Source organism: Equus przewalskii, chromosome 21 (genome assembly GCF_037783145.1).
Source record: "Equus przewalskii isolate Varuska chromosome 21, EquPr2, whole genome shotgun sequence".
In the NCBI taxonomy this organism is placed as follows: Eukaryota; Metazoa; Chordata; class Mammalia; order Perissodactyla; family Equidae; genus Equus; species Equus przewalskii.
In genome coordinates this window covers 36,129,299-36,152,901 of record NC_091851.1, presented here as the reverse complement: position 1 = coordinate 36,152,901, position 23,603 = coordinate 36,129,299, and the positions used below count along the sequence as shown (strand labels likewise).

Below are 23,603 nucleotides of genomic sequence, written 5' to 3'. Positions count from 1 at the left end.
TAGGAAAAGAATGATGAAACCTCACAAATGCCAAAATATCAACTTATAACATGTTCTGAAAGGATAGTAAAGATTCTTACTTGTAATAATCTTGCTTATCTATTCCTAACTCCTACTTCCTCCACTGAGAAATGCGTCTTACAGCATCACAGACTGTTGGATAACATTCTCGCTTCTATCTTTATTGGTGGACATCACACGGACATCCATCTCATCACTGCACCACTCTACTTACCACACAGCAAAACCACACTATTTCAGCAAAGACAAAAACAAAAACAGCTGGGGCCAGCCCAGGGTTTGCAGGCTTGGATCCCGGGTGCAGATCTGCACACCACTCATCAAGCCATGCTGTGGCAGCGTCCCATATACAAAGCAGGGGAAGACTGGCAACAGATGTTAGCTCAGGGCCAATCTTCCTCACATACACACACAAAAATCTAACCAGAGAATGTAAATAACAGAAAGTCCAAATGTTAGCTTAAACCAAAAAAATAGGGTAGGAGGAGGAGATCTTGGTGAAGCATCAGGAAATAAATTCCTACCCTTGTCCTGGGGTATCACACGGCAATTTTCGTTTTCGTGAATCAGGGGCCAGTGGATCCAAGGAGTTTTCTCCTAATCCACTCATCGTGAATATACATCAGCAACTAAGAAAAAATAAGATAAAAACATTATATAATATCTGTGACTCTAAAAAGGTATTGTATGCTTGAATGACCTGCATCTTGTGATTCAGAACTACTTCCCCTTCATGGTTAGATAATTCTCAATATTCTTTATCACAAATGACTATCCTGAAGACAACCTCAGAGGTCATATTCCAGTTTCATTATGCAGAATGACCAACCCCAAGAGAGAAATGTTTCTCAAGTCCTACTAAAAACATGTACATTGAATACCTCTCAAGGAATAAGGCATCTTCTTCACATTTAATAACAAGAAAAAGAGACCGCTACCTCTCCAATTGATAAAATCCTAAATTTTATTTATAGCCAAGTAAGCACAAATAAGAGCTCATCTTGCCATCTGGCAAGAAATCTTCAAATGATAAAGGCTAAACTATCTTCAGGCTATTTTCAAGGTAGCACATTTTTTCCTGTCGACCATTCAATTAATATTTATCATAAAGTGTGTTTTTATTCTGTTACTCCAAAATAAACCTAGATTGTGTAAATAACATGTAAACTCCAATATATTCTGCTTAGAAAGTAGAGGTACAACAATAAGACCTACGAGGGGAAATGGAGATTTTTACAAGATCCCCATCGCAACAATTAGTTTAATATTAACTGATGGAAATATAATACGCTTTGGTTAAAATTTCATAGATAAAGAAAATAAATGTAGGGTATTTCTTGTTTGAAAAAAGCAGATTTTTAACACTCAGTAGCTCATGTTAAGACATCTACTAAGACTTCACTTACTAAGAATTTATTTGTTCTGAATTCTTGTTTAGGAAGACAATGATTGTTCTAAAGAAGTCCAAGTCACCCAAGAAGTTCAAACATTCCAAACTACTGTTTCTTAATATGTTAAAATGCATTTTGCATTCCATCTAGATTCTGAGCCATATATTGAAGGCCATAAAATTCCACTAGGTGGCACAATACCACCAGGAGGTGAGAAATTAATAAAAAGGCAAAATTTCACACTAGATGCTAATCAAACTTTAAAATATGTAGCTTTAAAAGCATCAAAATCACATGATCATTAATCAGGAGTTCTGGGTTTTTTTTTGTTTTGTTTTGTTTTTGGAGGAAGATTAGCCCTGAACTAACATCTGCTGCCAATCCTCCTCTTTTTGCTGAGGGAGACTGGCCCTAAGCTAACATCTGTGCCCATCTTCTACTTTTTATGTGGGATGCCTACCACAGCATGGCTAGACAAGCGGCGGCATGTCCAAACCTAGGATCTGAGCTGGCCGACCCCGGGCCACCAAAGCGGAACATTTGAACTCAACCGCTGCGCCACCAGGACGGCCCCAGGAGTTCTAGATGTTGACACTGTCTTTACAAATGTTCTAGGTATGGATTAAATACCAACAAAATTCATTCTACCTATAATTTTGGTAGTAGAATGAAAAGGCTGAAAAGCTGAGATGTTTTAAAGACTTGGTGGTAGCTTTTTTTTTTTCCTCACAACATAAGTGAAACAAGAAAAAATAACTGAAAATAACTTTGATTAATAGTGACTCAAGGGACCGGCCCAGCGGCACAGTGGTTAAGGTCACACAATCCGCTTCAGCAGTCTGGGGTTCGCCGGTTCAGATCCCAGGTGCACACATGGCACCGCTTGGCAAGCCATGCTGTGGCAGGCGTCCCACATATAAAGTAGAGGAAGATGGGAACGGATGTTAACTCAGGGCCAGTCTTCTTCAGCAAAAAGAGGAGGATTGGCAGCAGGTGTTAGCTCAGGGCTGATCTTCCTCAAAAAAAAAAAAAATAGTGACTCAATATTATGATTTTGAAGCATATTCAGATCCCACAATGCCAGGAATACTATATTCTTCAAATACCATAAAAGACAAAGTCTGTAAATCTTCCAGATTAAAGGAAGCTGAAGAGAAATGACAATTAAACGCAATATTTGATCCTATACTGGATCTTGCACTAGACGGGAAAATGCTATAAAGAACATTATTGGATCAGCTGACAAAACTAGAATATGGACAATAGATAAAGTACTTTATCAATGTTAAATTTACTGAAGTTGATTTCCGTACTGTGGTTATTTAAGAGATTATCCCTATTCCTAGTACTCAGGGCAAAGGGGCCATTATGTATGCAAATGACCCTTCTATTGGGGGGAGGGGAAGAATATATTATAAGTGAGTGAGTGAGAAATAAATAAGAGAAAGGAGGGAGAGAAAGGAGAAGGAAGGGTGGCAAAATGTTGACATTGGGTGAATCTTGGTGGAGGAGAAACTTTTAAATTCTTTGTACTATTGTTTTTCTTGCTACTTTGCTTTAACTTTAAAATTATTTCCAAATAAAAAAGTTTTAAAAGTATGTTCGGTTTTAATTTCCAATTTTCATATTTAAAAAGAAAAAGAGTGATTCCTTAAGTACAGAAGGAAAATAATTTTAGTTATGTCTCAATACAACTGGTTTAATATTTGTTTCATTCACAGGTTTTTAAATTGAATGGCAAACTAGCCAGTGAGTAGTACTACTTCTTTAAAAATATAATAAAGAGGAATAGGAGACATTAGATTTTCCTAGCACTGAAAGTTACTCTAAATTGCTGCAATTCTAATGTTACTTATTCATGTGTTATTTGGAAAAGTCAGAAGTAGATCCATAATAAATCAGATTTAAAATGAGCACGAATCTTATAGCAACTGGAGAGAATCTCTCATACAAATACTATCGGCCTTTCTATACATAACAATCAAGCTATGGTACATGTCTAAGCTTAGACATTCAAAGAATACAATAAACTGCTAGAAAAAATGAACATTCCTAAACTCAAATTCTGGCTAAAAAGCAGCAATAAATTATACCTGCCAGCTCAAAAGCCATGAAAATGTTCATATATGGCTTAGCAGCTTTAACTAGCTTTCCTTCTGGTTATTTGTGATTAAGACAAGAGGGGAAATTTTCATTATGTACAACAAACTAGTCAGATGGACAAGGATACAGGAAGTACTCCCTGTCCAAAAGGAAAAGACATCAATCAACAATGCTAGTGTCTATTATGCCAGCAAATAGGGGGGAAAGAGGGCAGCTAAGAGAAGCCATGCCTTGACAAAATGGGAAGGAGACAGATTACACAGTAAATCTCAATTGGCAGAGACCAACTAAAATATTTTCCTTTTCCTAAATTAATGAGAGAGATGGAAGGGGATAACTTCTGTGGCAGTACAGTGCTGGGCATGTCACATACTTTGTGTAATTTCTCTCTACTCTCAATGTAGGTATTATTCTTCTCATTTTACAGATAAGAAAATAGCTAAATAACTTCCCACTAGAGCATATACAGACACTGGATGGCAGAGCTGCGACTACAATATTTTCAGACTTTATAACCAACAAACTACGCATCAAATATTCCTTGGGCATTTTATGCCCCCCCCCAAAAATAATAATAAACCATTTAAACTGTTGAATCACACCCCCTCCAGCTAGTTAGCCAGAAAATTTCTCAGCTCATCCCCAAGAACACTGAGAAGTTAGTAGGTCCAGGGCTTAGGGGCACGCAGCATTAGGGACAGAGGGAAGGAGCTGCTCAAGCCCAGCAGGTACTAAACGCTGCTATTCCCCTCAAGCCCCTAAAAACTAACCAGCACTCGACAAGTCTCCGGATAAACGGCCCTCTGAGTTGGTCTATTAACAGGACCCTTATTTCCACTTGAGATGAACAATCAGTGGCTCACACAGCAAGAAAAAACTTGAGGTCAGAAAAGTACAAACTATATCCTAAAATAGTCTGTCACGTATTTTTATTCTTGGGTTTTCTAAGATTAAACGCTGGGGCCAAGAACTCTTGACTATCCCACCAGTAATTCAGTTTACTCCTCAGGCTTGTTTGCCTGACTTATACAAGGTATGATTAAATACACTAATTAGGGAGTGTTTCTGGGCGTCTCCTGAGAATCACAGTAACTTAAGGAAATGTTTCAAAAAACAACTGTGGATTTGAATTGATTTACTGAAAAGTGCTTGAAGCACTATGTAAAAACAGAGACTGCTCAAGCCAATTAGGGAAAAAAACTGCCCTTGGGAAAAATTTGAGACATTCATACACAAAGGCACTATCCAAAACTCAACTTCCAAGCTGACACTCTTACTCAGGACAATTTAGTATAGTTATCACTAGTCAGTCTAAAGGCTTAATCCCTACAAGATATTTCCTAAAATACCAAGTTAAAGGTTTTATTTCAATCTGTTGAACAGCTCCAAAAGAACCAGCACCATGGAGGAAAGAACTGAATGAACTATTACCTGTGTGTCTTTACAGGACTGGGGAAGGCGGAGGGTAGAAAGTCCCTAAACATGGAACCACTAGGAAAGCTTCCGCATCAACTGGATAACTTTCCCAATGAACGTGTCCTCCTTTGTGGTTTAACTCAACCCTAGTAAAGAGGATAAGAGCTGAAAGGAGACCAGGAGGAGGGAAAAGAGAAGGAAAGTTCCATGATATCCTTTTCTTTTGTTGCTGATAATCTGTCATGTTTAGTGGGATAAAGTATAAACCACCTAATGCAATCCACTTTTCAGTTTAATTCCTTTCCAGCTCAAAAACTTGCATGCTCAGAACCACTGTAGGTCCAGGAAATAGAGAGGAATGGCACCACACACTGCTAGAACTCTCGGACCAGCAGAAGAGGAAAACATACCAACAATTACAACAACGTCACTTGGTAAGTGTTAAAATGAAGGCACTGTATAGAGTGGGAACACAGGCGATAGGAAAAACCTACCAGCCTAAAGTTTTTTTAAAAAAGAAGAGGAAAAGCACATAAGTAATGTCAACAAGAAACTAGCTTGGTCATTCTTTTCCTCTGCCTTAGTTTATAATGCCAGCAAACTTGGAAAGGGGCTAGCAGAGAGCAATAAAGTAAAACATCCTATTTTTAACATGTAAGTTGAGCTGAAAAGCGTCTGAATGTAAATTAACAGCTATTTTATCCACAAGGTTTCATTCTCTCTTCTCCCTTTGTATGTCTTGCCTTCTCATTGCCAATCAATGGGCTGATCCCAGAGCCTCTTCACATTTATGCTCCGGTTTAACCGTGATGAAGTCAATTCCAACACAAGTTCCCCAGAGGCTCTAGCACCAGAACTGGGCAGACCAATTAGCAAGGCAGGTGTTAGTTGCAACTGGAAGCTTGTTGCCAAGAGCCTTCTCAACAACTACATGAACAGAGTTGAAGTTCACAAATACACTCTATGCAGAGGGAGTTACGCAAACCAATTCCATCTAAAGCAAATTACCCTCTTCTGACAGCATGCTAAAAAGCTGGGTGATTCTTTAGTTGTTTGAAATGTTATACTGACTCCTACAATTTAATGCAGTGAATCCACCTCACACACAAGAACAGACCTAAACTTGAGCTTCATAAACCTGACTTCGGCTTCATTCTAAACAACATACTACCAGTCATGCTTCTTCCTCATCACATCATTCCACCTCCATCACTTCATTCCACCACAGCCACTATCGGCAGCCACCCAAATGACCTATGCTAAAAGAGATTTTGACAAAGGATGATCATTGAAATATTTCTGATTTTGTTTTTAACCTGAAGTCATTAATTTATTTTTAAATCTCCCTTTCATCTGTCTTCTATCTAGAATACTCCTATTCATCCTTCAAGATCAAGCTCAACTGTCACCTCTTGAGAAACCATTCCCGCCCCCCAATTAGAAAAAAATTTCCCTTCTTTATCCTAATGCACCTGTATGCTTTTACAACATTCTACACACAATACGCTACTCCTGCGCACTTGTCTTGTTTCCACTTTCTACACTATAAGCTTCAAATCACTATAAAAACTTGTATGAGACTATTTTATTACAAACTCCTTGCTCTTTCTTTTTTACTATCACCACCACCAGTCCCGTTGTTCCTTTTCCCAACTCCAGTTCTCTTTTCCTCCCCATCCCATTAGCTGTACTTTGGACCAATTCCACAATTTTCCTAAACTACAGAGAAGATGCGGGGGGGTGAGGGTGAGGGGACATGGCACAAGGGTGTAAATACATTGAAGAACACTTTTGTGTCTTTCTGACATATCTTTTTTCACTTGAGTATTCATATTCCAGAAATAGAGTGGCTTCAAGCTGCCTATCAAAATTAAAACTCAAGGGTTTGGATCCTTCAGCTGATTTACTGTGATACAATAAAAGACAATAGGGCTTTGCCGAAATCAAATTTGAGAGCTGAATCTCAACTCCTCTAAAAGGTAAACTTTTGTCACCCGTAAACAGCTTATGATCTGTAAAAACTAGGGATAATCATGCCTCATGTATTCCTATGTTCACTGTGAGGATGAAAAGCAAGATTCTGAAGAGGAGATCCAAGTACCTTCAAAGGTACTAGGTAAAGCACAGAGTGCTGGTTCTTTTTTACGTTTTCTTTTTGCTTCTGGATTTGTGGTCTAATTGTTCTTTGAAAGATGTAAATATCTCTGCATCAAAAGTGTTATTTACACCTAAGGCTGTCCCTTGCCACATAATGAAAATATCAGCAGCAGAGAAAGAGAGAGGAAGAAGAGAGAAACAAAGTTTTTAGCCCCCTTGAGGGGCTAAAAGTCATGAAGTACTGGATTAAGATAAGCAGTGGGGAATTAGAGGGGTGCGTGCACAGAGCAGAAATAAAATCTGATATAAACTTAATTAATAAGCAATAAAGATGTAAGGGAGAGATGATCACAGCATGTGCCCCATTCTCTTCTAATCCGTTCTTTCTATCTGCCTCAGAGAAGAAAGAAAGATAGAAGAAATGTTAAAAATTAAGAGCTGACGACATTAGTCACCTGGTAACCAAATGGCTGAGAGCAGCAAAGCTGCTACAGAAAGTGGCACAAGGCAAGCAATGAATGATACAGGGAATGGTAACCTGGGTCAACCACAAGACAGATACTCCTAGAGTGCCTGCAGAATAAAAAACTTAAAGTGACAAGACACTTCCCCCTATAATACTGAAGTTGGCCCTGTCCATCACTACCAAGAAACATAAGCTACAACGGGTTTACCTGTGTCACTAACATTACAAAAATTAACAATGTACAAACGTAAAACCTGATAAAAAGCACTCAATTAGTTTTTCAAAGAAAAGGTACTGAAGGTGGAAGAGAGAGAGAGTTAAGATGTATTAAGGGAAAAACCCATCTTAGCTAGATTTCCTTCTCTAAAAGCAAAGAGGTTGGAGCAGACGATCTCTAACTACACGATCTCAGCAACACGACATGGCAAGTCTGACTCATAAGACTTCCGGGATGGGTCATCGTCTTTACTGCAGGTTGGTCTGTGGCTCAGTCCTTGCTATTTCCATTCTTTTGTTTCCTTTTCTGAGCTCACAGCTTGTTATTCTTCAGCGATTATAATTCCACTCCTAGCCTAAGTAACTTTAAATGCCAAACAATCTTTTCTTTAAAAATAATGTTTCCATATCCCTACCAGTTACATGTCTACTAACAGAATTTCTCTCTTCAAATAATCTCCAAAAGTCATTATCGATTTCAGGATGACAATAACACAAATAACGAATGAGAGCATATATATTGAAGCCCAATAAGAAAGGACTCTTAACATCATGTACCTGCTGGAGGGTGGGCTAAGCACCCGTAGAAACGTTAAAAAGCATCAAAGTCTAAACTGAACAGAAACCTCACCTGCCTCCCTCTACCCCCTCAACGCACAGCTCCTGTACTGTGTGGAGCTACGCTACGATGGTTCCAGGGAAGAAACCTGCAGCAAGGGAGGATATCAATTACGGAGGAATGGGGTGAAAAGAGTATCACTCAAGTAGTTTAAAACAAAACACAGTTTGGCTTTTTTGTTGCTGTTCAAAGGTCAGTTTCATGATTCATGACTTTAAAGAGCTTCTTTCTGTATTTCACAAAACCTGCTCATGCATGTTTAGTAAATGAAGCTGGGGGCACTTCATTATCGTTAACAGAACATCTGAGGCAAAAATTTAATTATGAACTCTTGTAAAATCATTCATTCAACTAAACTGGTTAAAACCAAAACCCACTTCAGCAAGTGTCTTAAAGTGGGTCACTCTTCAGCATACTGGGTGGGTTGTCTGCAAAGACAAAGCAGATCACATTCCCTACACTACGTGCTTGGGATGAACTGGGGATCAAAACAGACACGGTTTTTCCACTTTCAGCAAGCTGATGACAAACTAGTAAGTATAGAATCACAAAATGTATTTTGTGCTATAAAAGGTCTCCACTCAAAATTAATGACTGATCTGTGATTCAAAAGCAGGAACAACTGAGTACCAGCCATAGCAGACAATGTTATACGGCTGCTCAAAGTCCCACACGTCTGCAGTCAATTAGCTTCCTACTACTGAAAGAGAAATTCAGGTTAAGGACAACTACATGTCCTTGAAACTGGCCACACTTCACTGGTTAGTTCAGGCCCACTTCATGTTTAAGCAGGACAAAACAGAGACACGAATTAGATGTGCTACAAGGGAACAAATAGATACAAGCAAGGTGAAAGGCTAAAGTCAAATACTTCTGAAGTTCCAACCAATTTCACTGGATCAGTGGTTCTCAATTTTTTTTTTTTAAGAATTCCTGGTGGTTTTTATTAATTTATATTTTTGGTGGGGAAGATTGGCCCTGAGCTAACACCTGTTGCCAATCTTCCTCATTTTCTTTCTTTCTTTTGTTTTTTTGAGGAAGATTAGCCCTAACATCTGCCACCAATCCTCCTCTTTTTGCAGAGGAAGACTGGCCGTGAGCTAACATCTTTGCCCATCTTCCTCTATTTCATACGTGGGATGCCTGCCACAGCATGGCTTGATAAGCAGTGCATAGGTCCACACCAGGGACCTGAACTGGCGAACCCTGGGCCGCCAAAACACAAGAATTTAACTGCTATGCCACCGGGCTGAACCTCCAATTTTTTTTTTTTTTTAAGATTTCATTTTTCCTTTTTCTCCCCAAAGCCCTCTGGTACGTAGTTGTGCATTTTGAGTTGTGAGTCCCTCTGGTTATGCTATGTGGAATGCTGCCTCACTGTGGCCTGACGAGCAGTGCCACATCCGCGCCCAGGATCTGAACCAGCGAACCCTTGGGCCACCGAAGCGGAGTGCACGAACTTAACCATTCGACCATGGGGCTGGCCCCTCAACCTTTTTAATATCAGGATTCCTTTACCTCTTAAAAATTGGGAATTCCAAAAAGTTTTCATTATGTCGGTTGTATCTATCAATATTTACCATATTAGAAATTAAAATTTAGAAATATTTGAAATATTAATTCCTTTTAAAGTAAGCCCGTAATATAAACAATAAACATAAGTTTATGAAAAATAACTTTTCTGAAACAATTCAGTGAGAGAGGTGTGTTGTTTTACATTTTTACAAATCTTATGTCTGACAATAGAAGACAGCTAGATTCTCTTATCTACTTCTTCATTCAATCTGTTGCAATGTTACTTAGACTAAACATATGAAGAAAATCCAGCCTCAAAGAGATAGGTACTTGTAAAAGGAAGGACTATTTCAACAGTCTTTTACAAATAATGATAGATATTTTTCCTTGATATTATGCTAAAATTTGACAAGTGGTAGTTTCTTAAAGGTTAGCTGCAAAGAGAAATCTGAACCCACATTGATGAACTTTCATGCTGTTACATTAAAATACACTCTGAACAAATCTCTGACCCAAGCATGATTTTATAACTCAGTCATTTCGGTAATACTGGTTCACTGATTAAGCAGATTTTCAAATACTAATAAACAATACCAAAAACTCCATATTCATTAATATCACCACGCATCTCATCCAAAAAGTCTTCAAGTTCTGAGAAGCTGTCATACTCATGGTGGCAAATTCAAATTAACCAATATTATAATTTTCATTTGAAAAGTCAAATTTTATCACTGTCAACAAACATCATCAGATATTTTCCTTGAAGTGACAGGTTCACTTTGCTCAATTTCAAGAAACTGTTTGCCAAATACCCAAGGTTCAACAATTACAGTTTGTCAGTCATTCAAGTAAAAATGGTATTCCACAAAAAAAGTGGCCAGTTCAGTGCACAAGCCAATTATACAAGAGCTTTTCCACAGGACAACCATCATAATTTGGTAGGCAGAAGTGCCTTCTGCATATTTTCCAGTCTCACTACACAGAATATTAAAAATAGAGTAGAATCAAAATTTAATGAAATGAGCAAATTTTGCTGCTTTATCAAGGACAACCTAAGTGGGAAACAGCTGCTATTTTCATCTTTTGTTTTGTTTTTTTTTAAGCTATGAGTGCATGGCAGTGAAAACGTGATGACTAGTAGTACAGTGCCACTGCCTTGATTCGGGCTAACACGTCAGCAGTTTCATGCACCACTGCTTTTGCACCACCAGTGCAAGCATCAACAGGATGAAAATAGCAAATAACATATCATCATCATGAAAATAGTTTTAACTGTGTGGACCCTGTAAAGGCTCTCGGGGGCTCCCAAGATCCAAGAATCACACTTTGAGAACCGCTGTACTAGATTAAGGTTGGGTTTAAGGGTTTGAAACTGGTATGGCTTCTCCAAGATCCTCTACACATCCATTTCAATATCTACTATCTGCAGGCCTATATAAGTAAGCCATGGTGTGAGATCAAAAGAACACAGGATTTCCTGATGACACAGTGGGTTACTGCTTTCAACCGGCCACTCTCTCCCCCTTCCTCCAAATACAATAATGAGAAAACATATTTTTTATTAATTTTGAAAGAAACAGCCATGCTCAAACATAACAAGTATGTCTGTAGACCAAGACACAGAGCAAACTCCCTAATGAACTGATGACTCCATAAACCCTCTGAGCTCCAGGACCAGAAACGAGCAAGGGCAGTTGGGAAATCAAATCATACGCAAGATAACAGGGCCAAAAGCAACGCTCAGAGGTAGAAACCTAACAAAATAGTCCCAAAGGGATAGTGAAAAGAAACTTATTATCGATAGTTACTGATTATATCCAACTGTCACCTGCAGTTGTAGAAGAAAGAAACCTAGGTCATACATACCTCTGATATTGCCATAATACTTCGGAACAGAATCCTGGACATAGACTGAAGGTATGGTGGAAATGGGTGAAGACAACAAAAATAGAGCCAAGGGCAGGGAGAGGGGGACACATGGAGGGCAACAAAAAAGAAAAACAAATTTCCCACTTAAGATGCAAATTATAAACTAAAATTCCCAAGTGTACTTGAAAACTGAACTAAGAAAGATGGCTAAGAAATTCATCAACATTACAGATGAATTCATAATCCAATAAAATGAAATCTTAAAATAAGTTTAAAATAAATATTTATAATCCTTAATGAGATAAAAGAATCGACAGCCATGAAAAAAAAATTAAAAGAAACAGAATAAATAATTATAAAAAGAATGAATTGGGGGGCTGGCCCTGTGGCTGATTGGTTAAAGTTCCACACACTCCACTTCAGGGGCCCAGGTTCACGGATTTGGATCCAGGCATGGACCTAATCCGTGGAGGCATCCCACATAAAACAGAGGAAGACTGGCACAGACATTAGCTCAAGGCTAATCCTCCTCAAGAAAAAAAAGAAGATTCGCAAAAGGATGTTAGTGAATCTTCCTCACCAAAAAAAAAAAAAAAGAAAGAAAAAAAAAGAATGAACTGTAAACCTTCATAAATTATAAAGAATTAAAAAAGACAGTAGTATTGCCCATTATCTGAGCACCAAATATCCGAACTCTAGATAGATTTGGTTTGCATGAGGTACTTCAATCCATCTCTGAAACCAAAACTCAACAGGATTAACTCCTAGACTGGACAAAATAAACACACACACACACACACACACACACACAGTGAACTGGACAAGAACACGGATGAATCCAGCCAGAATGCAGCGGAGTGAGGTAGCAAAGGGGAAAGAACATAGACTTCAGAGAAGATCTAAGCCCCAGCACGATGTTACCAAATTTAAGTCTCTGAACCTCAATTTTCTATTCTCTAAAGTGGACACACCATCACCTTTATAGGGTTGCTGAAAGGATTAAAACCATATGCAAATAAAAAAACTCAGTGTCTGGGCAAATGGTAGGCTTGCAAAATGGCTCCCTCAAGAATCTTATGATTTTAGAAACAGAATCAAGGTTATTAAGGAAAAAAATGGAATTTTGCCTATGTAATTATAAAGCAACTGCATCTACAACCCGGATAAATTCAGGAGACAATGTATTTGTGTGTTTCCTAACTTCTTTTTAGTCGAATAAGTTAAGGAAATTGTCTAAACCTTGGTACCTCAGAGGGGATTAAAGGATATGTCTTTTGGGAAGTACTAAGTTCTCAAAGATGCTAAGATCTACAAATAAATTTCGGTAGTGGTTTTAAACTGTTCTTATGTAAACATCTCAAATATTTTCTTTAAAACTCTCTGATGTACATTTCACTGTCAAAAGAATATGTAGAAACAGTACCTCTTATTAAAAGGGGCACTTGCATCACAAGTGACTAAGGACAATTTCTTCTTTGAAAAATCATGTTAAGGTCCATAATTAATGCTGTGTAATTTTTTTGAAAGACACTGGCAAGTTAACTAGCCTAAATTTAAAATTCCTTTCACTACTCATCGTTCTTAATAAAAAGGCTTTCTTTCAACTCCCAAAAGGAAAATGGAAACCAACAGAACTCAGACTTTCTATCTATTTCAAATGGAATCGGGAGAGAATTATTTAAGTAATAAAACATCCACAATTTACATGGTACCTTCACACCACAGAACAGGCCTATCAAAAGCCCAATTAAAACTCTCATACACAAAAAATTAAATTTCAACTTGCTTCCCAGGGCCTAGGAATCCAAAGCCTTATACTACTGAATCATGTCTGGAAATGGAAAGACAGTAGGATTATAGCTGTGCACAGCCAATTTATCTTCTGAAGTCAAAGCATGTCTCCTGTTACCTGGCAGCAAGTCACTGTGATCTGCATATCAATATATGCAGCAGGGCTGCAGCATCTGAAACCCATATCAATCATAAAAGGTGTCATTTTAATTAAGTTTGCCAACATATTATGAACTTTGCAGTTTTATTCTAGAATTATTTTTAAACTTTTATCACAATCTAACTTTAAAGAAAATTTTAAAAGGCTAAGAACCAAGACTAAAAATTGTGCAATTCCATTTGTCACTCTCCAGTAAAATAAAATAACCAGCTCTATAAAAATCTTTTTCAAAAGAAGAGTAATATACTAGGAGTTGATTTCAAAATAAATAATTTCTGTGATTGCTTTTCTACATTAGGGTCAAATTTTATAGTAGGGGGATTAAAGAAATGCCAAATCACACAACACTATGCAACAAGAGTGATACCTGAACTATGTTAGCTACATTTTTCACATGTAATACCTTAAAAACTTTGAACAAAATTCTACAGAAGTGAATCCTACATCGTTGATCTTTAGATGCCTGTATACTCACACAGTGTAAGTTTAATATATGAAGCTCAGTTTCTTGTGTTAATGATAGGCAATACATGATAGAAAATATATTTAAATCTCAGGAACATATGTTGAGCATGTGTGCACATGAAAAGCTTTCAAAGTTGCTTTAAAATGTGAAAATGAGTAAGGCTCCTGTTATCCTTGATAAATGTCAGCTGTCATGCACTCAAGTCCAATACATACTAATTTTCACAGAGCAGAGATCCAGAAAAGGCAATTTTGAATCCACCAGCTGCATGTAATGGTTATACATAGCAAATTCTACTCAAGGTCAGAAGTTTAGAGGTTTTCAATATCAACTTCAAAATAATGCAGGCTTTATATGTTTAATATTACACAGATTCAAAAACATTTTCTTATTAAAACAGTTTTTGGAAACAAAGAATCACAAGAGAGTAATTACTGGGGCTGGCCCAGTGGCACAGTTGTTAAGCTTGCGCATTCCACCTCAGCAGCCTGGGGTTCGCCAGTTCGGATCCCAGCTGTGGACCTATGCACCGCATGTCATGCCATGCTGTGGTAGGCATCCCGCATATAAAGGAGAGGAAGATGGGCACGGATGTTAGCTCAGGGCCAGTCTTCCTCAGCAAAAAGAGGAGGATTGGTGGCAGATGTTACCTCAGGGCTAACCTTCTTCTTCTTCAAAAAAGTAAGTACTCTGAGTTTGGCACGTGGGAGATAGGCCATTTAGAACAGTGATATAAGATGGCCTATTTGTACAGCAGGTCACTCTTTAGATCACTGAGCTGATTATTAAATATAACTGGCCGAAATAAGTTACAAACTTTAAGTACTATAAGAGTTATATTACCAATGTGATGATTTTTGTGTCTGTTTTCCAAGCACAATCAAATTGTCCTTTTTATGAACAACTACTAAAACCTTAGCTCCATCCATTTTCACGATGAGAGAAAAATGGTGACGATTAATAGTTCGCTGTTCACGTCAAAGATCAAGCTCGAAAATTCAACAGTTTCTCTACATATTCTGAAAGCTTCATCGTTAGGGCAAACCAGCATAACCTTTGGTCTTTGACTTTAATAATGAAACACAACTATCAATAGGAATTTTCTTTTAAAGTATCTGTACTAAATTCAAAATATTTAAGCTTTTAGAATTACAAATGCATTAATATTCTCCTACATATCATCGCAGAAACCAGTTATCTCCACATTCTAAATGTGTCACTACTCATCAGTCTTCCTTCCAGAGAAGGAGACTCTTAGAAAGTTTAAAAACCAAAAAGAAAACTAAAAACGGGGTGAGGGACTAAGTTTGGTCAGATTATTTCAAGCAAAATACCTTTGGCTTTTCCACTTGTAACCACAGCACTTCATTAGCCCTAAACAGCAGGTCTAGTGAAATGATGGTTTTCTTGGTAAATTTTGTTTTAATTGCTGTTTACAAGCTTGAGAGCAAAAAGTGATTTCTGGACAGACTGCTGCAAGATACCCCCAAGTACCTCACAGCCCTTGAACGGACAAATGGAAAAGTCTGGTATGACTTGGAACTGACTTTTTTTAAAGAATAGTCTTTTGACACATGAAAATGATATAGTGCTGGAATGAACATTAACCCTGTAATTACAGGTTGCCGTCTACGACAAAGACTGAATACGGTTTTAGAAAAATTGAGATGAGTTCAATTAACTGTTATTTTGAATCCCTAGAATGTTTGAGATAAAGAGCAAACCTTTTGAGATGAGTGCCATGAGAAAAGTGAAAATATTTTCCGTAAAATATTTTCCTTTATCGCATCAGAGAGCTCTTATATTTGTAAACATCACTTATACTCTTTAACAACTTTGAGATGTCATTCACATACCACACACTTTAAGTATACGATTCAATGGCTTTTAGTTCATTCAGAGTTGTACAACTGTCACTACAATCAATTTTAGAACATTTTCATTATCCAAAAAGAAACCCAGTACCCCTTAGCTGTCACTCTCCTAATTCTACAATGCCCCCTACCTCATGCAACCTCTCCTCCACCCCTTACGTTCTAGGCAACCACTAATCCACTTTCTGTCTCTATGGATTTACCTATTCTGGGCAGTTCAAATAAATGGAATCACACAACATCTAGGCCCCTGTGACTGGCTTGATTCACTTAGCATAATACAAATTCATCCATGTTGTAGCACACATCAGTACCTCATTTCTTTTTACTTCTGAATAATGCTTCATTGTAGCAGTATACCAAATTTTATTTATCCTTTCTTCAATTGATGGGACACTTAAGTTATTTCCACTTTTTCTCTATTACGAATATTGTTACTATGAAGCCTTATGTGCAAGTTTTTGTGTAGTCGCTTTTTTTTTTTAAGATTGCTGCCTGAGCTAACATCTGTTGCCAATCTTCCTCTTTTTTTCCTTCTCCCCAAGGCCCCAGTACACAGTTGTATATCCTAGTTGTAAGTCCTATTCCGTCATGTGGGACACTGCCTCAGCATGGCTTGATGAGCGGTGCCATGTACATGCTGAGGATACGAACCAGTGAAACTCTGGGCCACCGAAGCGGAGCATGCGAACTTAACCACCCAGCCACGGGGCCAGACCCTATCATTTAGATTTTTAAATCAGAAATCATGAGCACTAGGGGCTGGCCCCGCGGCCTAGTGGTTAAGTTTGCACACTCCACTGCGGTGGCCCAGGGTTTCACCGTTTCAGATCCTGGGCGCAGACATGGCACTGCTCATCAGGCCACGTTGAGGCAGCATCCCACATGCCACAACTAGAAGGACCCACAACTAAAATATACAACTATGTACAGAGGTGGGGGGGGGGCGCGATTGGGAGAGAAAAGGTAAAAAAGACTGGAAACTTTGCAATTTTAAGTATGATTAATGTGTTAAATGCTCTAACAGAAAAAGTGGACAACATGCAAGAACAGATGGGCAATGTAAGCAGAGACATGGAAACTCTAAGAAAGAATCAAAAGGAAATATTAGAAATCAAAACACTAACAGAAATGAAGAATGCCTTTCATGGGCTTAGTTGACTGGACATAGATGAGGAAAATCAGCAAGCTTAAAGATTTATCAATAAAAGCTTCCAAAACTGAAATACAAAGAAAAGACCAAAAGGAACAGAATTCCAAGAATGGTGGCACAATTACACAAAGTATAAAATACACATAATGGGAATATCATTTATACGAAATTCAAGAAAAGGCCAAACTGTAGCGATCTAAAGCAGACCCGTGTTGGCCAGCAAGCAGCAGAGAGGATGGACAGCACAGGGACACAGAGGAACCTCAGCCGAGGTCAAAGGGTTTCATATCGTGACTGTCATAACGGTGACATTTGTCAAAACTCATCAAACTCTAGATTTAAGGTTGGCAAATTTTACTGTATATAAATTATACCTAAGTTGTCTCTTACAATCAAGTACTTTAAGTTATGAGAAAAACGGCAGTGCATATTGCTAATCCTGTGATAAATATTAAATGACTGGTATGAGATAAAATACATCAGCTAACATAGGACTATTTCAATAAAACTTGCTTTTCCTAAGTAAGTTCCAAAGGAAAAGTAAATTTATCACATCAACAACTTAAAATCAAATTTATGTTTAAAAACATTAGGGCAATAACAATACTCTATGCAACAAGAGAAATACACAAAAATGTTCACTGCAACATCATTCAAACCTCATAAACCAGATAAAACTCTAATGTTCATCAATCCCAAATTTAAAACATGAATTCTAATAAATCCATACAAAAGAACAGACTACCATAGTAGCAAAAATAAGTTACACATAACACAGTTAAATCATACAAGCAGTTAAAGTATAAAAAAACACAAGCACATTATATCCATTGTATTTTTGTAAAGCTAGAAAAACTAAACATTGTTTAGGAAAACAAACTTGCGTGTTTCTTAAGTTTTCAAATGCAACAGACCAATTACCTCAAAGATAGCTGTTACTTCTGGGATAGAAGCAGGAGGAAGAATTCATAGAGAAATATATACGGAGCAAGTACATATAACAACCTTCTAGTTATTTTTTTTTATTATTTTTTAAAGATTGGCACCTGAGCTAACATCCTTTGCCAATCTTTTCTTCTTCTTCTCCCCGAAGCCCCATCCACTACATAGTTGTATATTCTGGTTGTGGGTCCTTCTAGTTGTGGCATGTGGGACGCCGCCTCAGCATGGCCTGACGAGTGGTGCCATGTCCACACCCAGGATCCAAACTGGTGAAACCCTGGGCTGCTGAAGCACTGGGCCATCGGGCCGGCCCCCCTTCTAGTTAAGTTCAAGCAGTGGGTCCACAGGTGTTATTTCATAACTCACATACAACATAAACTCTTGTTTATAAAATACTGCATAATTTTAACGTCAGATTAAAAAAAAAACACTATGTGGACAAATACTTGATCCAACATTTGAGCTAGATACTGTGTCAACTGAGGGCATTCCATTTATGACTCTCACTTAATCCCTGTTACAGCCCTCAGATATACAGGACAGGATAGTAGATGAAAGTAGAATTCAACTTTATCCCTCTTTTACATGAGAAAACTGGGACATAGGTAGGTAAAATAATTCAATGTCATGTATCTAGTAAGTGGTGGAGGAAGAAATTAAATCCAATGTCAGAGCCCAAGCTCTTAACTATTACCACCAAAAAAATAAACACAGCTTAAGTCACATGAAATATTTTAATTCTTTTTTTTCACGGCATCTCTAACAGTACCATTTGCAGCTGATTTAACACTGCCTTCCAGTCCAACTGGCCAAGGTGAAGTTCCCCATCAGAAGCCACAGTTTTCCAGGCACATTCACTAGAAATTCTTACCAATCTTAAAAAGAAGAAAACAGTTAAGAATTATGGCCCTTACGAGTCATCACCAAGGACTGCAGGTTCTTGACCCATCCCTGTACATCTGCTTTAAAAAATAAAATATCTTCATTTTACCAATACTTTCATCTCCTAATCTGACTAATCATCAAGCATTTATGGTGAGTGGGGGAGAAGCAGTTAGCAGGGTGACTAAAAGGCTCTGGAATGAAGAACCAAATCCATCAATCATAGAAACTTCAAGCTGGAAAGAACCTGAGATCTACAAAACAAGCAAATTGATCACTGTGAGGAAACTGATGACAAGCTGAGACTATTCCCACTCCTAGTTTCCACGCTAGGAAACCCTGACATCCTGTGTTTTCTAGCTTTAAATTTAAGAGTTGTTATAATATCTAGAGAGGTAATTGACAAAATTACCAATTGTCAATTTTCCTACATATTTAAAATGTAAACCTAAAAGAAATTTACTTAAATTGTTTGGTTTTTAAGTAACAGTTGCTTTCCAAGAGTTCCATGAGTCTGATTCATATTTTAATTACAAGGCATAAAAGCAGAGTTTATAATTAAAAGTTCTCTCTAAACTTTAGTAATTCAATTTCAAATTAAACTGAAGGACAGAGATAAATACAGTTCTTAGAACTTCCAATGCCATTCATATGCTAGTAATACTTTTTTAATATCTAGAAACTAAAATGTTAGTAAAATGAGACATAAAGGCACTTGATAATTACCCTGGCCTTGGCAATGTTTTCATTTCTTTATCCAACTATGTAGTGCTCTTATTTTAACTAAGATGACACAAAAATTGGTTTAAGAAATTTTCATGAAGTAAATCCATCAACTCATAAGAGGCAATACTTCAAAGAGTTAATTTTCAAGACCACGAATGATATCACAGCCTGGGATTCCAAAAAGTCATGATTTTAAAATTTCTGTGGTTAGAATTGAATTTTTCTGTTGAATAACCACAGACATATTTTCACTGCTGGAAGAAAATCATTTAAAAGATTAGTCCTTAAGGTATTATGGACTTCAGTGATACGTACATTCTTCCACTGAAAACCATTTATAGAAGCAGAAACAAGAACTTCAACTTTCTGCAATGTTACAATGTTTAAGTTAATTAAATAGTATCCCCAACCACAACCCCACTCCTACTCATAACAGTACAAACATTTAAAAAGATAACAACTTACTGTAAGATAAAGCTCAGCGAATTATAGAAAGACAATGGTCTCAAGTTGGGAAAGACTCAAGATTTAGGTTCGAGTTTCGGTTATATCACAAACTAGTTATACCACTTTGATAAACCCATTAACTTTTCTTAAGTCTCTTCCTACACAGGGTTGTAAGAAGAGCATGAGACATAAAAGCATTTTATTGTTGAATAGCACTCAGATTGGAGATGAGAGGGAAAAAGTAACGGAACATGAAGGGTTATCAAAAGGACCACCCAATTTGAAGAATGAAAAGAAAAAAGAATGAAGAAAAATGACCAGAGCATTCGGACATGTTGAAATATCAAATGGTCTAACAAACATGTCATGTAACTGGAGTCCCAGAAGTGAGAGTGAAGCAGAAAAAACTACTTGAAGAAATAATGGCCAGAACTTCCCCCAAACCTGATGAAAACACCAATTTATTGATTGAAGCAGCTCAGAGAATCTCAAAAGAATAAATACAAAGAAAACCAGTTGTAAGTACATCATAGTCAAACTGTTTAAAATCAAACATAAAAAGAAAATTTGAAAATACCCACAGGAAAAAAAAGACCATACATACAGAGGAACAAGGATAAAAATTACCTTTTCAGAAAAAAGCCACAAGACAATGGAACAACATCTTTAAAGTGCTGTAATAAAAAACTGTCGACCCAGAATTTTATATCCGGTAAACCAATCCTTTAAAAATTAATACAAAATGGGGGCGGGCCACGTGGCGGAGGGGTTAAGTTCCACATCTTCTGCTTCGGCAGCCTGGGTTCACAGGTTCAGTTCCGGGGCATGGACCTATACCACTTGTCAGCCCTGCTGGCGGCAGTGACCCACATACAAAATAGAGGAAGACTGGCACAGATGTAAGCTCAGGGTGAATCTTCATTAGCAAAAAATAAAAATAAACGGAGTGACGTCAGCACCATGGCAGAGTGAACCTGCCCGAGACTCTCTCTCCTGCAACATACAGCAAAAAGGGGCAACCATATTCCAACAGAAAATACCCTAAAAGCATAAAAATCCTCAGAGAGTCACGGCAGCCACAGGACAGAGGGCAGAGAGGCTGGAGCCCTCCTCAGAGGAGGTGGACTGGGTAAGAGAGAACTCCACTCCCTCCATTAAAGACTGGGACTGCTGCCATGGGAGGCTCCCTGAGGGAAGGAGTGGGGGAGGGGTTGCCTGTCTGCAGGATCACCCAGGACTCCCTAGCGCCCTTGCAGCATAGAGGGAAGCCCTCTAACCAGGCGAAAGCTTTTGCTGGGGGTGACCTCATCCAACCAAGACCCCAGGAGACCAGATAGCAAGAGCTGATCAGAAACCGCGGTGCTGCACGCAGGAGCAAGCACCCCTCCCCCGACCAGCACCATCTCAGCTGAAGGCAGAGGGCTCAGAATACACGACTCTTGACCCCAACGCAGTGGCAATAGGCTGTAACTGCAACAGAATAATATCACCATGGGAAAGCCCCATCCTTCCAACATCAGGCACTTCATCAAATCTCCAGACCAGAGAAAACGACAAGTACCCAGAACTCAGTCCTGAGGACACAGAAATACATACGCTAAATGATAATGAATTCAGAATAGCTATCATCAAAAAAAACTCAATGAGGTAAAAGAGAATGTAGAGAAACAATTCAACAAGTTCAGGAGCTACTTCACAAAAAAGATTGAAACGATAAAAAAGAATCAAACAAAAATATTAGAGATGAAAGAGACAATGGAAGAGATAAAGCAAAATACGGATTCCCTGAATGCTCGAGTAGACATCATAGAGGAGTGGATCAGCATAATCGAAGATAGACATGTTGAAATGCTCCAGACAGAGGAGTAGAAAGAACTAAGACTAAAAAGAAATGAAGAAAGTCTCCAAGAAATATCCGACTCAATGAGGAAACGCAACATAAGAATTACAGGTACTGAAGAAGGTGAAGAGAAGGAATATGCAGCAGAAAGAGTGTTCAAAGAAATAATAGCAGAGAACTTCCTTAATCCAGGGATAGAGAGGGAAATACGTGTGGCAGGGGCTTCCAGATCTCCTAGATTTGTCAATGTAAAAAGACCTACTGCAAGGCACATAGTAGTAAAACTAGCAAAAATGAATGATAAAGACAAACTACTAAGGGCAGCAAGGCAGAAGAAAATAACCTACAAATAACCCCTAGCAGGCTTTCATCGGATTTCCCTGCAGAAACCTTACAAGCTAGGAGAGAATGGAACAACATATTCAAAACTTTAAAGGACAAGAATCTTCAGCCAAGAATACTCTATCCAGCAAAAATATCCTTCAAATATGAGGGAGAAATTAAATCTTTCCCAGACAAACAAAGGCTAAGGGACTTCGTAGCCACGAGACACCCCCCCCCCCCCCCCGCCCAAGAAATCCTCAAGAAGGTCCTTGTATCCGAAAAAAGAAAAAAGGGGTCAGAAAACAGAGTAAGGAGATAAATAGGTAGACAGAATCAGAATAGGATAGCACATATTCAACCATAGCATGAGGCTAAAGGTAAGGAAAACACCAAAAACAAAGACAATCTTGTCACTTTAACCACAAACTCACAACAAAAGTTGGAATAAGATAGGAGTAAAACAACTTAGGAGGGGAGGAGGAAAGGGACTGAATTGGTTTAGACTAAGGAACTAAGAGGCCATCAGAAAATGCACTATCTCATACACGAGATTGTGAATACAAACCTCAGGGTAACCACTAAACAAAAAGCAGAATAGAGACACAAATAATAAATAAGGAGAAAACAAAGAAACACATCACAAAAAACTGCACAATTCAATGGGTAGACCAAAACACACAGGATGAGTAACAAAGGAAATGCAGGAAAACCGGAAAACGAGTGATATAATGACAGCATTAAGCCCTCATACTTCAATAGTCATCCTAAACGTACATGGATTGAATTCTCCAATAAAAAGACACAGAGTGGCAAGATGGATTAAAGAACAAGACCCAACAATTTGCTGCCTCCAGGAGAGACATCTCAGCTCCAATGACAAACACACGCTCAGAGTGAAGAGGTGGAAGATGATACTCCAAGCCAATAGCAAACAAAAGAAAGCGGGTGTCACAATACTTATATCAGACAAAGACTTCAAGATAAGACAGGTAAAGAGAGACAAAGAGGGGCAATACATAATGATCAAAGGGACACTCCATCAAGAAGAAATAACGCTTATAAATATCTATGCACCCAACACCGTAGCACCAAAGTTCATAAAGCAACTATTAACAAACCTAAAAGATATTAATAATAATACAATAATAGTAGGGGACCTCAACACTCCACTCACATCAATGGAAAGATCATCCAGACAGAAGATCAACAAGGAAACAGTGGAATTAAATGAAAAGCAAAACCAGTTGGACTCAATAGACTCACTGTATATCACTCCACCCAAAAA

General features: G+C 38.1%; 1 protein-coding gene across 15 annotated transcripts in view; it reads right to left on the bottom strand.

Moving 5' to 3' along the window:
• Positions 1 to 23,603, bottom strand: part of NCOA3 (nuclear receptor coactivator 3) — a 121,607-nt gene that overhangs the window by 30,418 nt on the left and 67,586 nt on the right. For 12 of the 15 annotated variants that reach the window (XM_070588456.1, XM_070588455.1, XM_070588451.1 and 9 more), the window contains one exon: positions 546 to 650. In XM_070588456.1, the coding sequence (XP_070444557.1) occupies positions 546 to 631 (86 nt within the window). In that variant the 5' untranslated portion in view covers positions 632 to 650. Of the gene's footprint in view, positions 1 to 545; positions 651 to 18,868; positions 18,975 to 23,603 lie in introns of all 15 variants that reach the window. The other 3 variants (XM_070588454.1, XM_070588461.1, XM_070588462.1) reach the window with 1 other exon arrangement.